A 13,799-nucleotide genomic window follows, 5' to 3' on the forward strand; every position below is an offset into this window, starting at 1 on the left:
CCTCTCTCTCTCCATTCCAATCTTTCTTATCTCTATTTTATTGATACTAGGGTCAGCTCTCCTTAGAATGTTCCTCCTAAATGCCAAACTCACTGTTCCACATGTACTTCCCCTGCTCTATATCCTCACTGGTGAAATTAAAACTTATTGCAAAGTCTCCTACGCTGACTCATTATTTCCCAGGATCTCAGAACTGTGGGTGTTCTCATCTCCATCTCTTCTTCCTTCCCTGTGAGCTCTTCAGACATTTAAAACCGAAACTTGGCATCACCTGCTTATTGCTTCCTGATTGATCTTACTTTGTTCTTTTCAGCCTTCCCAGGGCCTGCACTATGGCCCTTCGCCCTACATATTGCTTTCTCAGTTTTTTCTTATGATTGCAACCATCAATGCTTAAGCAAATGCAATCAGCACATCTTATTATTGCATCAGCAATCAGGGCCTCCTATCTTGCACTGCAGTAGAGCACTTAGACAACACAGCTGTAGTAAAATGAGCTCTGTTCTCCTTTAGAGCAGAGAATATTAAGGGGAGATTTAATAGAAGTGTTCAAAATCATGACTGGTTTTGACAGAGTAAATAAGGAGAATCTGTTTCCAGTGGCAGAAGGGTCAGTAACCAGAGGACACAGATTTAAGGTAATTGGCAGAGGGGAGATGAGGAGAATTATTTTTTTACACAGCAAGTTGTTACGATTTTTTTTATTCATTCATGGGATGTGGGCATCACTGACAAGGCCGGCATTTATTGCCCATCCCCAATTGCCCTTGAGAAGGTGGTGGTGAGCCGTCTTCTTGAACCGCTGCAGTCCGTGTGGTGAAGGTTCTCCCACAGTGCTGTTAGGAAGGGAGTTCCAGGATTTTGACCCAGCGACGATGAAGGAACGGCGATGTATTTCCAAGTTGGGATGGTGTGTGATTTAGAGGGGAATGTGCAGGTGATGTTCCCATGTGTCTGCTGCCCTTGTCCTTCTGAGTGGTAGAGGTCGCGGGTTTGCGAGTTGCTGCAGTGCATCCTGTGGATGGTACACACTGCAGCCACGGTGCGCTGGTGGTGGAGGGAGTGAATGTTTAGGGTGGTGGATGGGGTGCCAATCAAGCGGGCTGCTTTGTCCTGGATGGTGTCGAGCTTCTTGAGTGTGGTTGGAGCTGCACTCATCCAGGCAAGTGGAGAGTATTCCATCACACTCCTGACCTGTGCCTTGTAGATGGTGGAAAAGCTTTGGGGAGTCAGGAGGTGAGTCATTCGCCACAGAATATCCAGCCTCTGACCTGCTCTTGTAGCCACAGTATTTATGTGGCTGGTCCAGTTAAGTTTCTGGTCAATGGTGACCCCCAGGATGTTGATGGTGGGGGATTCGGCGATGGTATTGCCATTGAATGTCAAGGGGAGGTGGTTAGACTCTCTCTTGTTGGAGATAGTCATTGCCTGGCACTTGTCTGGTGCGAATGTTACTTGCCACTTGGCCGGCGCGGACACGATGGGCCGAAGGGCCTCTATCCGTGCTGTATGACTCTATGACTCTATGAGTCCAAGCCTGGATGTTATCCAGGTCTTGCTGCATGCGGGCTCGGACTACTTCGTTATCTGAGGGGTTGCAAATGGAACTGAACACTGTGCAATCATCAGCGAACATCCCCATTTCTGACCTTATGATGGAGGGAAGGTCATTGATGAAGCAGCTGAAGATGGTTGGGCCTAGGACACTGCCTTGAGGAACTCCTGCAGCAATGTCCTGGGGCTGAGATGATTGGCCTCCAACAACCACTACCATCTTCCTTTGTGCTAGGTATGACTCCAGCCACTGGAGAGTTTTCCCCCTGATTCCCATTGAATTATAAATAGATTGTGCCTATGCTATTTCGCCCCTCCCCAAATTAATACCTTATTATTTTACTTCAGGCAGCATGACCGGTGATGGGGCAATTACCCATTTACTTTCAGCAGTCTGTCTGCCATACTTGGGACTCAGGCACCAACTGTGTTCAACAAATTATTACTGGACGGTACTTTTTATGCTGATGGGATATAGGTTAGTTTATCTTGTTAAGGATGTTATTATTTCAATATTAAATAAGAAAGGAATATTAACGAGTTATATGGTTGGAACCGACTTTACATCAAAACAACATTCAGCAACTCTCCCTCTGCTTCCAACTTCCATCTTGCAGATTGCTTCAGCCCGTTTCTAAACAGTGTTGTTAACTGAAACATTGAAGAAGAAAACAGAAAAGAAAGACAGAACTTGCATTTATGTAGCACCTTTCACGACCTCAGGATGTCCCAAAGCACTTTACAACTCAGGAAGTTTTTGAACTGTGGTCACTGTTGTAATTCAGGGAAACACGGCAGCCAATTTGCACACAGCACGATCCCACAAACATCAATGTGATGATGACCAGATAATCTGTTTTAGCGATATTGGTTGAGGGATAAATATTGGCCAGGACACGGGGGAGAACTCCCCTACTCTTCTTTGTATAGTGCCATGGGATCTTTTACATCCACCTGAGAGGGCAGACGGGGCCTCGGTTTAATGTCTCATCCGAAAGACGGCACCTCTGACAGTGTAGCACTCCCTCAGGACAGCGCTGGAGTGTCAGCCTAGATTATGTGCTCAAGTCTCTGGAGTGGGACTTGAACCCACAACCTTCTGAATCAGAGGTTGAGAGTGCTGCCATTGAAACAACATCGATATATTCTCCTGCTCAAATTGAAATATTGACACTTACTGATGTTAAGGCGACATCAATATTCAAACTGATGGTTGTTTGCAGTCAAAGAACTATGGCTGCATTGAACTCCTCTCCCTGAAATGATGAGTCAGGCATTGAGCTGGGCATAAAATACAGTAGTTATTCCTCTCCAGGGTCATTAGAAAGAATTGGAGGATAAAACAAGACAGAGTGGGGGGAATAAAGTACCGTTCAGCGATAGTGTTACCCTGTGCACTGTTGAAACTAGCGTTAAAATAAATTTAATACCAGGGCCGAATTCAGGCCCAGGAATTGCTCTACGTGATATTGAAGTTCCCAGCAACATTTACTGTAGATCGCATGATCTGACTCGGTTCTTTATAGAGTGCTTAAGCCTGCTCAGTGCCCTGTGCAAGTAGCATGCTATAACGTGTCCCTCTAGCACTTGTTGTCCGCAGATCCTGTGCATCAGTCATATGCCAGGCTCATTATGATGTTCAAAAGGATTTGAATGTGGGCTAATCCCTATAATGCTGTCTGAGCACTGGGATGGTGCTCAGACACTCGGCACCTATATTAAAAGCTCGAAAGTCCCCTTCACTTTGCTCTTAAAGGTGGCCTGCATATTTCAGGAGTTTCTCCAAAGCTCTTTCTTAACAATTCTGTACTTATTTGTTGTTTTGGGGGAAGGAGGGTCTCGCAAGCTTCTTCAAGCTCTATTATTTGTGTCTGTTTACCCATGAAAAACACAGGTTAAGACCAGAGAACCCTGCGCATTTTGCATCTGACTGGATTTCCCCAAAACGTAGGACATTGTTAATGATGCACATGTGGCTGTTTGGGCCCCTTCTCCCAATGTGGCCCTCTCCCCAATGTGTAGCTGGTCTATTGGCCATCGGTGCAGATCACGAGTGCGAATGCCTGCTAACTTGGCAGTTGGCACTCTTGATTTACTTGATGCCAAATCCACAATTCCGACATTATTTCGAGAGCCAGGAATTCTGCCTACCTTCCTCTCAACCTATGGCCCTCAATACTCAATGCTGACCGATGTGTCTCTGGACCTCCATTCACAGGCTACCTGCCCGAAATGAGAAAAAGAAAGTGGCCCTCGATGGGAAACGGACGAGTGAATCACCCTTGTTTAATGATATCAAACGCATTGTGTTTAGCAGTTTTGAGTGGTATCCTGGACTGTTTCTCAGCAGGGGGATGTTTGTGCAAAACATTCTCTACTACTTATTGCCTGAAGGTGTCTGGAAAGTCTTCTGTCATTACATCACTGTGGATGATGTTACTGCTTGAGAGAAGAATTATTTCTGTGTACAGATGTCACAGATCTACACTTTCAGTGACCTATGTGGTAACCATCACAAACGAGTAGACTCAACCAACCCCTGTTTCCTCACATTAATCTTTGTGTACATGCTTTTTAGCTGCATTAGGAACCTTTATGCAGGAAACTAGAAAAGGCCTTTCATCCCTTAAACCTCCTTTAACACACCACGCACAATTTGCCCTGGGGTGAACCCTCCCTGACTTATCTAATCTTACGAGGGAAAGTTCTGCAAAAGTTTCTCCCTGACCGCTGAAGGTAATTGGGCAGAACTCCAGGATATCTATTTAACCTTCCAACCTCTATTATTCAACACTGGCTGGTTGCTTTCCACAGATGACATTTACATAGTTGCAGAAGTACGGGGATTGTTGTGTTCCCTGGAGTATTTAATCATCTGTCTGTACTTAACCACGTAACCTTCAATTACATTTCCAATCAGATATTTATCCAGCTGTTTTTAAAAGTTGAGTTAATCAACACAGCATTAACCTTGGCTGAGAGTCTGCTCCACTATTTTAATCCCTAGTCTCGTATTTTGCAATCAAAAAAGATTATGGGGTAAATTTTACGATCACAAGCTCCCAACGCAGAGCTTCCAAAGATGGGAGTGCATTTTGGGAATTCAGACTCCGAGGTCCACACGCTCGATTTGCTGGTTGTACAATTGTCTGTCCATTCAAAGTAAGTAATCTCCAAAAGTGCCTTGGGACATTTTACTGTGTTGAAGGCGCTACATAAATGCTTGCTGTTGTGGAGTTCAGTACCTCAGTCTGATTAAAGATTCCCATCATCAAAGTTTAATGCTCAGAAAGCAAGATCCACCAGATCCAAATTCTCTTGCTAATCAGCCAAGGTGAGACTCGAGCTGGTCCTCTCGACAGTAGATTCCTCCTTTTGCTAGGCTCTGTCTGCCCATGGGTGGATGTAAAAGATCCCTTGGTGGTATTTGAAGAAGAGCAAGGGAGTTCTCCCAGTGTCCTGGCCAACATTTACTGCTCAACCAACATTGCTACAAAACAGATTATCTGGTCATTTATCTCATTGCTCTTTGTGGGTCCTTGCTGAGCAGAATTTAGCTGTCATGTTTCCTTACATTACAGCAATGACTACAATTCAAAAGTAAGAGTACTATTATTTGCATTGTAAGAAAACCAAGCATCTGAGTATTTCTGTGCCTACATTACCTCTATCCCTTTTGCTTCAAAGTTCTTTCCCTGCCCTCCAGAGGCACCTCTGTTAGCTCACAGGTCCAAGTCTCACCTCCAAGGTCCACACACCAGGAAGGTACCAAATCCCATCTCCAGCCTGTGCTGTGTTAGCTCTCTCAGACAGGGTAGTGTTAGGGCCACTGGAGTTAGTCACGGCACCCTAGCTTAGGGAAAGAAAGTGAGCCAGGGTCTGAGCCCCAGATCACTACACACCAGACCCAAAGGGAGGTGCAGATCTCTGGATGCCAGACGAGGACAGGGTCAGTCGCCACTATGATGTCTTCCACAGATGGGCAGCCTGCCAACATTCGCAGTCAAGGTTCACAAATTAATAATACTTACTCGAGCATGGCACGGGAGGGCGACCGGCATCAGTGGAATTGTAGGTGAGCTTTCAAGAGAGGAGAGGAGGAGAGAAAATTGGGGGGGGAAAACGATTCCTCTTCCCGCAAGACCGTTCTCTCGCCTTCTCCCTCTTCGAGAGAGAAGCAGAGAGGAAAGCTGACCCAGGACTCTGATAAATGTACAACCAATCACGAGGGTCTTCCCTTAACACTGCGCCTCCTGCAGGTGGCCAACTGAGATCGGGACCTGGGCTCATGGTAAAAATCACAGTTGTCCGACACTATGCTGCATTTTTCCATCCGTCCACTAGCCCTGGTGCCAGTTTTTACCATATTGTTCTATACTGTAAGCTTGGCCAAAACATTTTATCGCTGTAGGTTAATAACATTTTTGTTTTAAGTGTTTAAACTTTTTAAAGGTTGGAAAATATTTCTTGGTTGAACTGATTATCTAAGAAGAAAATATTTACTGCTGGCATCCTGCAAGATTTTCAAATGGCAGAGGTTACATCCTCTTAGCGTAAATACTTTGAAGGAAATATAAATACTTAGGTCATTAATATATTTAAACATTAGCAGTGCTCACTTCTTGTTTTTATGACGTGCATTTCAGAGTATTAACAAAAAAGGTGTGTGATGTGAGCTCATTAGACGAGAGCACAGGTGAGGGGTTGGAGCAATATTGTTGTAGCCCCTTAGACCATCTCAAATTCCCGTCTAGAGAGGCTCTACTCTGAGAGCTCGGGCTTGCTGAATTTGCCATCAAGTCCCACCTTGATCCCCAAGCTGATACTCCAATGCATTGCTCAGGAAGTACTGCATTGTGGGAGGTGCTGCCCTTTGAACGAAGTGTGGAACTGTGGCCTCGTCTGCCAGTCCCGACGGCTCAGATGAATGCTAGAGATCTCGGGGCTTTATTTGAAGCAGAGCAGCGACTTTTCCTGGCGTCCTGGTCAACTTTCCTCCCTCAATCAACAGCAGACTGCTGTACGTGGGATCTTGCTGTGCGCTCACTGGTCCCCAAGGTTGCCCACATAACCAGTCAATGCACTTGAAGGTAATCGATTTGTATGGGAAGTACTTTGGGATGTTTGAGAGATGATAAGGTTAGTGTAAATGCAGTCTTTTCCCTTTTCAGTTGAGCTAATTCATTGTTTGTAAAATTACCCGATAAATTCTCACAAAGCCACCAACCTACTTTGACAGCTGCTCCCACTGCCAACAGCCTAAGACCATGGAGCTGACGTTTGTTTTTTTAACAGCTGCATTTGGGCACCATTGGTTACCAATATTATGTGATTGTATTTAAAGGGGCAGGCTCACCTGGTCCAAAGCTGATCAATAAATTGAGTCCATCTCCCCTTTTATGTTCAGTTCTTGCTCCGCGGTCAACGAGGATCGTTTACATCAGATTGACTGTAATTCAGGGGATGATGTAAGATGTTAAGAGTGACACCATTGATCCCCATGGAACCATATCTCAACAAAAGGCAGGAGAGAAGAGAGGGAAAGAGAAGATAGGTTTTAAAAATTAATACAAGTGGCAACCTGATGGTGATTAAAGCGTATGGGCGATAGAATGGTAATAAATGATTGTGTTGAAGCTTTACAGCACCATGTGCTAGAACCAGTATTGTTGTCGTACAGTTTTTCTTCTTGAAGAATACATAAATAGGCAATTTTAAAAAATATTTGCAGTATTAGACCACTGTCAAAGTCAGCGGTTTTCAAACTTTTCAGTTGTAGTGGGGGGGATCCCGAGCGCAAATTTTGGCACATTCCTGGGGACCCCCTGCACATACTGGAATATTCCTGGGGACAATTTCAGCCTCTGGGTTCGGAGGAGAACAAAATTTGGAACGCTGCAGACCTGAAATTCAAAAGGAATCTGGTGTGTGAACAGGGAAGACCCTCCACCTGGTCGCCAGGGGATTCCAGCTGACTACGGACCGCCTGGAGAAATAACTCTCAACCACTGCTAATTTTGGCACATTCCTGGGGTCGCTCTGCATATACTGGCACATTCCTGGGGAACACCCTCTCCCTCCAATATATTGGCACTATCCTGGGGAACAAACTTCCCCCAATACATTGGCACATTCCTGGGGAACCCCCCCAATATATTGGCACTATCCTGGGGAACAAACTTCCCCCAATACATTGGCACATTCCTGGGGAACCCCCCCAATATATTGGCACTATCCTGGGGACTCATTGACACATTCTTCAGGCCCCCACCCCCCCCCCCCCCCCGTCCTGAATTCTGAAAGCCCATGCCAATTACCTAGAAGGACAACTGTACTATGATTTGGAGAAAACATTTATTATAATAGTATAGAGAAATAATAAATAACATATTGGTAAGTTAACAGACAGAAATCGGTCATTGTGGTCGTCCATTCGATCCCCTTGTGGACTCCCTTTGGCCTGGGAGACCCAGGTTGAAAAACCTGTGCAAAGCCTTATGTGATTCCTGAGGTTAACTGTGCTCTGTTCACGTATTCACGCCAGTTTTCTCTCTTTTTTCCGTTTAGGTTTGCCTGACTTAGTGCCAGACCCGTACTACGTCCAAGCCTCCACTTACGTGCAGAGATCCCACTTGTATTCATTACGGTGTGCAGCGGAAGAAAAGTGCCTGGCGAGGTATGAGGCCACGTTCTGGACGTGTTTCTCCCGAGCAGATTTGCAATTTGCTTTTTGAAGTGGTAATGAAGTGGAATTCTGAAGATCTTTCCTAGATACCCATAGGCAGTTAGTACAAAGAAAAAAGTCTCAATTGCTATCCTTTGTCCCAAATCTTGGCATTCGATCACACTGGTTCAGTTAAAGACAAGGCCAGCGCATGAAGCCAGCAATGGAGTGGAGTTCGTTAATTCCTGACAAACAAGTCCCTGCACTCTAACCCAAAGCAATTGGCAGTAGGACAAGAGATGGTTGTAAAGTGGAATTTCACTCAGTTTATAGATCCGCTTTGATTCAGGTAAGCCTGTCCCTTTAAATAATGCAACAAAACATTAAATGGCGGTGCCTGAATGCAGCAGGAAAGATATCTGAAAGTTCTCCTTGGTGGCTGCTACAAAAGTAAGGTGGCAGCTTAATGGATGTGCATCATTACCTCTGGTGGTCCGTTGCCATATTTGAGAGCTGGATGGTCTGCACTGGTGCAATTCAGTCTAAGCTTCCCTTCATAAGACGTTACAACTATCGCCTATCTCCTGGATTAACCTGCAGGCTACTTCAGGAGTAGATCGGCAACTAGGAATGACCGTGCGGACAAATTCAGCCTCTGGGTTCGGAAAGGAACATAATTTGGAAAGCTGCAGACCCGATCTAGTGTCTGAACTGGGAAGAGCATCCACCTGATCGCCAGGGGCGTCTGACTGACTGGACCATCTGGAAAAATGACACATACCCACTAAGCCACCAGTTTGCTTTAGTAGCGACACCCAGCCGTCAAGACCCTGAGGCAAACTTTCAGTGCAGCTGACAGATCTTTTTTGTCCCAGCTGCATTTGGGCGCCACTATTTAATAATATTTTGTTGCGTTATTTAAAGGGACAGGGTTGCCTGAAGCTAAGCTGATGTGTAAATTGAGTGAAATTTCGCTTTATAATCAGCTCTTGCCCTACTGCCAATTACATTGGATTAACTGGAGTGTGTCAGGAATTAAAGAAAGAATTTGCATTAAACAGGGCGTCCCACATCTTCAGGATATCCCAAAGCACTGCACAGCCAATCAGTTATTTTTGAAGTGTAGTCACTGTTATTATGTAGGAAAACATGGCAGCCAATTTGCACACAGCAAGATCCCACAAACAGCAATGGAATAAATGACCAGATAATCTGTTTTTCGTGATGTTTACTAAGAGGGGAATGTTGACGACAACACTTCTCTTCATAGAATTACATAGAATTTACAGCACAGGAACAGGCCATTCGGTCCAACTGGTCTGTGCTGGTGTTTATGCTCCACACAAGTCTCCTCCCATCCTTCTTCATCCAAACCTATCTGTATAACCTTCTATTCCCTAATGTGTTTATCTAGCTTCTCCTTAAATGCATCTTTGCTTTTCGCCTTAACTATTCCTTGTGGTAGCGAGTTCCACATTCTCACCACTTTCTGGGTCCTGAATTCTTTATTGGATTTATTAGTGACTATCTTATATTTATGGCCCCTAATTTTGGACTCCCCACAAGTGGAAACATCTTCTCCATGCCTATCCTATTAAACCCCTTCATAATCTTAAAGACCCCTATTAGGTCACCCCTCAACCTTCTCTTTTCTAGGGGACAGAGCCCCAGCCTGTTCAGTCTTTCCTGATAAGTATAACCCCTCAGTTCTGGTATTGTCCTTTGTAAATCTTTTTTTGCACCTTCTGCAGTGCCTCTTCAAATAGTTCCATAGAATCTTTTAACTGAACAGACAGACAGGGCTTGGATTCAATTTCTCATCCAGAAGCCGACAGCACTCCCTCGGTACCGTCCCGACGTGTCAGCCTAGATTACGTGCTGAAGCCCTGAAGGATATAACATATTGTAACTTAGGCCGGGAATTTTCTGTGTATTAAACTCTTTGTTTTGCGCTCAGTGGCATTAGCATTGAAGAAGGCCCATGAGGGAAGACCTGCATGAACTTAAAGGGCAAGGGATAGTTTTAAAATAAAATCAGGAAAGACACTTAAGTACTCATCGCTGGAGATAGATCGCTACTAACCGTAGAGATACATTCCACAGTGCATGGAAAGGGAGTCCAGAGATATCGATAGCATCTTATAGCCCCCAGTTCCTCGTCAGCAGGATATGGTGGATATGGGATTGATGTGTCGGTATTTTGTGTGGGGGGGCGGATGAGTTGCCGCTTGGAGTTGGGGAACTCTGTTAGAACAGTGTGCTGGTGGGGCAGACTGCATCCTTCGTGCCAGCCTGTCTTTTCCTTCTTCCAGGCTACAGGCCCATCGCAGAATGCTTTGCCTTGCCGATGTTTTGTGCTTCCATTTTTACCTGCCTTATCTCCCCCACCCCTCGCACCCCTCCCCCCCAAAAAAAAAAACCACCACTGTCTTAGGTATTTACATTCTATCTGTGTCTAGTAAATGTCTTTCATTTTTCCCATTGTGCCTCCGATGACCTCATGTTAATATCACTACAACCATTTAACCGTTTCCTGTTTTCTATTTAATCAGTTTACAGGTTACTTCTACTTCTCCTCTCGTTTTTTTGCTCTCCCGCTACAGTTGTTGTTTTTACAATTCTGTTCATCTGACGAAGGGTCCATTCTCGAAACATTAACTTTACCGTTCTCTCCAGAGAGCCGGCCTGACCTTCTTTGCCGAGTGTTTTGAGACTTTTCTGTTTTGGCATCTTACGTTGAGTTTACATTTGACAAAACTGCTTGAAGTAACATCATTTGTTCATGGCGGTTCCCCGGGTTGTAAAATCTTCCCCATTTACATCGAGGGGCAGCAACAGATAAACAACCGCACTCTCGCGCATGCATACAGGTTGGCGAAACGTTGAGAATCGCAACATTTGTTTTCTGGCCATGGACCTTCCCAGACAGCTGGAGAAATTCTGTACATCACGGCGATGCTGCGGGTCATTTATATTCCCACTCCAGCACGACTGCCGGCAGTGGCATGGGAAATAATGCACAAGATGGTTCACTCTGTTGCCTCGTTGGTGGGGCCACCTCGTTCACCATGCAGTGTGCCCACTGACAGCATTATACTGGGACTTAATATACTATATAAAAGAAAAAAAGAGAAGGACCTGCAGTTTTATAACACCTTTCACGACCTCAGGACGTCCCGAAGCGTTTTACAGCCAATGAAGTACTTTTGAAGCGTAGACACTGCTGTAATGTAGGAAATGCGACAGCCAATTTGTGCACAGCAAGATCCCACAAACAGCAATGAGATAATGACCAGATAATCTGTTTTAGTGACGTTGGTTTAGGGATAAATGTCGGCCAGGACACCCTGCTGTTCTTCCAAATAGTGGCGTGGGATCTTTTTCGGGCGGACGGGGCCTTGGTTTAACGTCTCATTCAAAAGACGGCACCTCCGACAGTGCAGCACTCCCCCAGCACTGCACTGGAAGGTTGGCCTAGATTTTGTGCTCCAGTCTCTGGAGTGGAACTTGAACCCATGACCTTCTGACTCCGAAGCGAAAGTGCTGATCTGAGCCACGGCTGACACCAATACTAGGATGAGACTTTCATAAGACCCGTGCAGCTCACAGGAAACCTTAATGAACCAAACACCTCATTGTGTGGAATACCCCTGGGATCAAATTAATTTAGTGGTAATGGGAACTTTGGTGATTAATTAAATTCTCAACAGCTCAGAACGTTTCTGCAGAAAGCTCCCACTCCAGCATGACATATTACGGAGATCGTGTTTCAGTTGTCTGTTTGTTTCCTGATTGATGCCACTTTTACTGAACTCTGTTCAACCAGCTCTTCATTCATTAAACTACACTGATAGGAAATTTCATTAAAAAGGCACCAACTTTTATGAGAAACTGTTCAGCAAATCTTCTCATTCGTTTGCTACAATGGAATGTCATAACTTGCACCAAAATGCATCATCATATCACTTTTGCAAGGCTTCATGTGATCTGAGTGATATCTGTCTCTTGTTCTGCAGACTAATCAGGCTTGGTGAGCATTTTTCATGAAGAAATCACGAGAGTGGAACAAGAATACGAGTGGGTGGAAATTATGCCGCAGTTATATAAAGCTCTGGTTACACTGCAACAGGAGATCCTGCGTTCAGTTCTGGGCACCGCACCTCGGGAAGGATATATTGGCCTTGGAGGGGTGCAGTGTAGATTGATCAGAACGATACCGGGGCTAAAAGGGTTAAATTACGAGGACAGGTTGCATAGACTAGGCTTGTATTATTAAAGATTGGGGAGGTGATCTAAATAATTAAAGGATTTGACAGGGTAGATAGTAAAGCTATTTCCTCTGGTGGGGGGAGTCCAGATCAAGGGGGCGTAACCTTATAATTAGAGCTAGGCCGTTCAGGAGTGATGGCAGGAAGCACTTCTTCACACAAAGGGGAGTGGAAATCTGGAACTCTCTCCCCCAAAAAGCTGTTGAGGCTGGGGGTCAATTGAAAATTTCAAAACTGAGATTGATAGATTTTTGTTAGGCAAGGGTATTAAGGGTTATGGAACCAAGACGGGTAAATGGAGTTAAGATGGCATGATCTAATTGAATAACGGAACAGGCTCGAGGGGCTGAATGGCCTACTCCTGTTCCTATGTTCCTAAGAAAGAACAGGGGACTCAGTGTAACATGTTTACTGGTGTGTTTGTGGTGTGGGAGATATTGTCAGATTGCTTCAATGGTAGCAGTCTCCCCCTTGAGACAGAAAGTTGTGGGTTTGAGGCTCACTCCAGGACTTGAATACATAATCTAGAAGGACAGTTCAGTGCAGCACTGAGGGAGTGCTTCATTGTCGGAGGACCTGTCTTTCAGCTGAGATTGAAACCCATTTGACTGTTTGAGTGGACATGAAAGATCTAACAACGCTATTCAAAGATGAGCAGGACATTCTCCTTGTGTCCTGGCCACGTTCATGTCTCAACCAATACCATCAAAACAGATTCAGTGGTCATTTATCTAATGTGCTGTTGTGTGAGATCTCGCTTTGTGCAAACTAGCTGCTACGTTTGCCTAAAAAACAACAGTGACTGCACCTCAACTGTAATTCCTCAGCTGTGAAGGGCTGTGGGAAACCCTGAAAGGCACCATGTAAATGATAGCTCTTTGTCAGAGTATTAATCTGTCAATTGAGGAGCACATGAGCTTAAACTGTAGTCACAATTAAAATGAGCTTGCTCTTATTGATTTGAATTTTTCCAACTTTTGACTGGGTGTGCTGGACACGGCAGCAGAATCCCCCATACTTTCCATCTTGTAGGGTGTGGGGAAAGGACATGCTGTAAAAAGTGCCCCAGTGAAAGACCTCCATTATGAAAGTAATGCTGCCATTTATTTTTCATTTAAATAATATCGGAATGGATAAATGGGAGTTATCTCCAGGTTCACTGTCGTGAAAAACATCTGGCTGTGTGGCCTCCCAGATGTGTTAAAAAGAAACTGTCCTATTTATTTTCTCAGAGTAACGTTCCAACCTAGGCACCTGAGTGTTGAAATTTCTCCATTAACAAAATAGTAAACCGTAGAGAGGCCAGATAACCC

The 13,799-nt window shown here is 44.8% G+C and overlaps 1 protein-coding gene across 1 annotated transcript in view; it reads left to right on the forward strand.

Annotated features, from left to right (window-relative positions):
• loxl1 (lysyl oxidase-like 1) overlaps positions 1 to 13,799 on the forward strand; it is a 65,516-nt gene that overhangs the window by 12,369 nt on the left and 39,348 nt on the right. Inside the window, exon 2 of the mRNA XM_067973636.1 lies at positions 8,122 to 8,230. Within this exon, the coding sequence (XP_067829737.1) occupies positions 8,122 to 8,230 (109 nt within the window). The remainder of the gene's footprint in view (positions 1 to 8,121; positions 8,231 to 13,799) is intronic.

The sequence above is a fragment of the Heptranchias perlo genome, chromosome 38, assembly GCF_035084215.1.
Source record: "Heptranchias perlo isolate sHepPer1 chromosome 38, sHepPer1.hap1, whole genome shotgun sequence".
NCBI lineage: Eukaryota > Metazoa > Chordata > Chondrichthyes > Hexanchiformes > Hexanchidae > Heptranchias > Heptranchias perlo.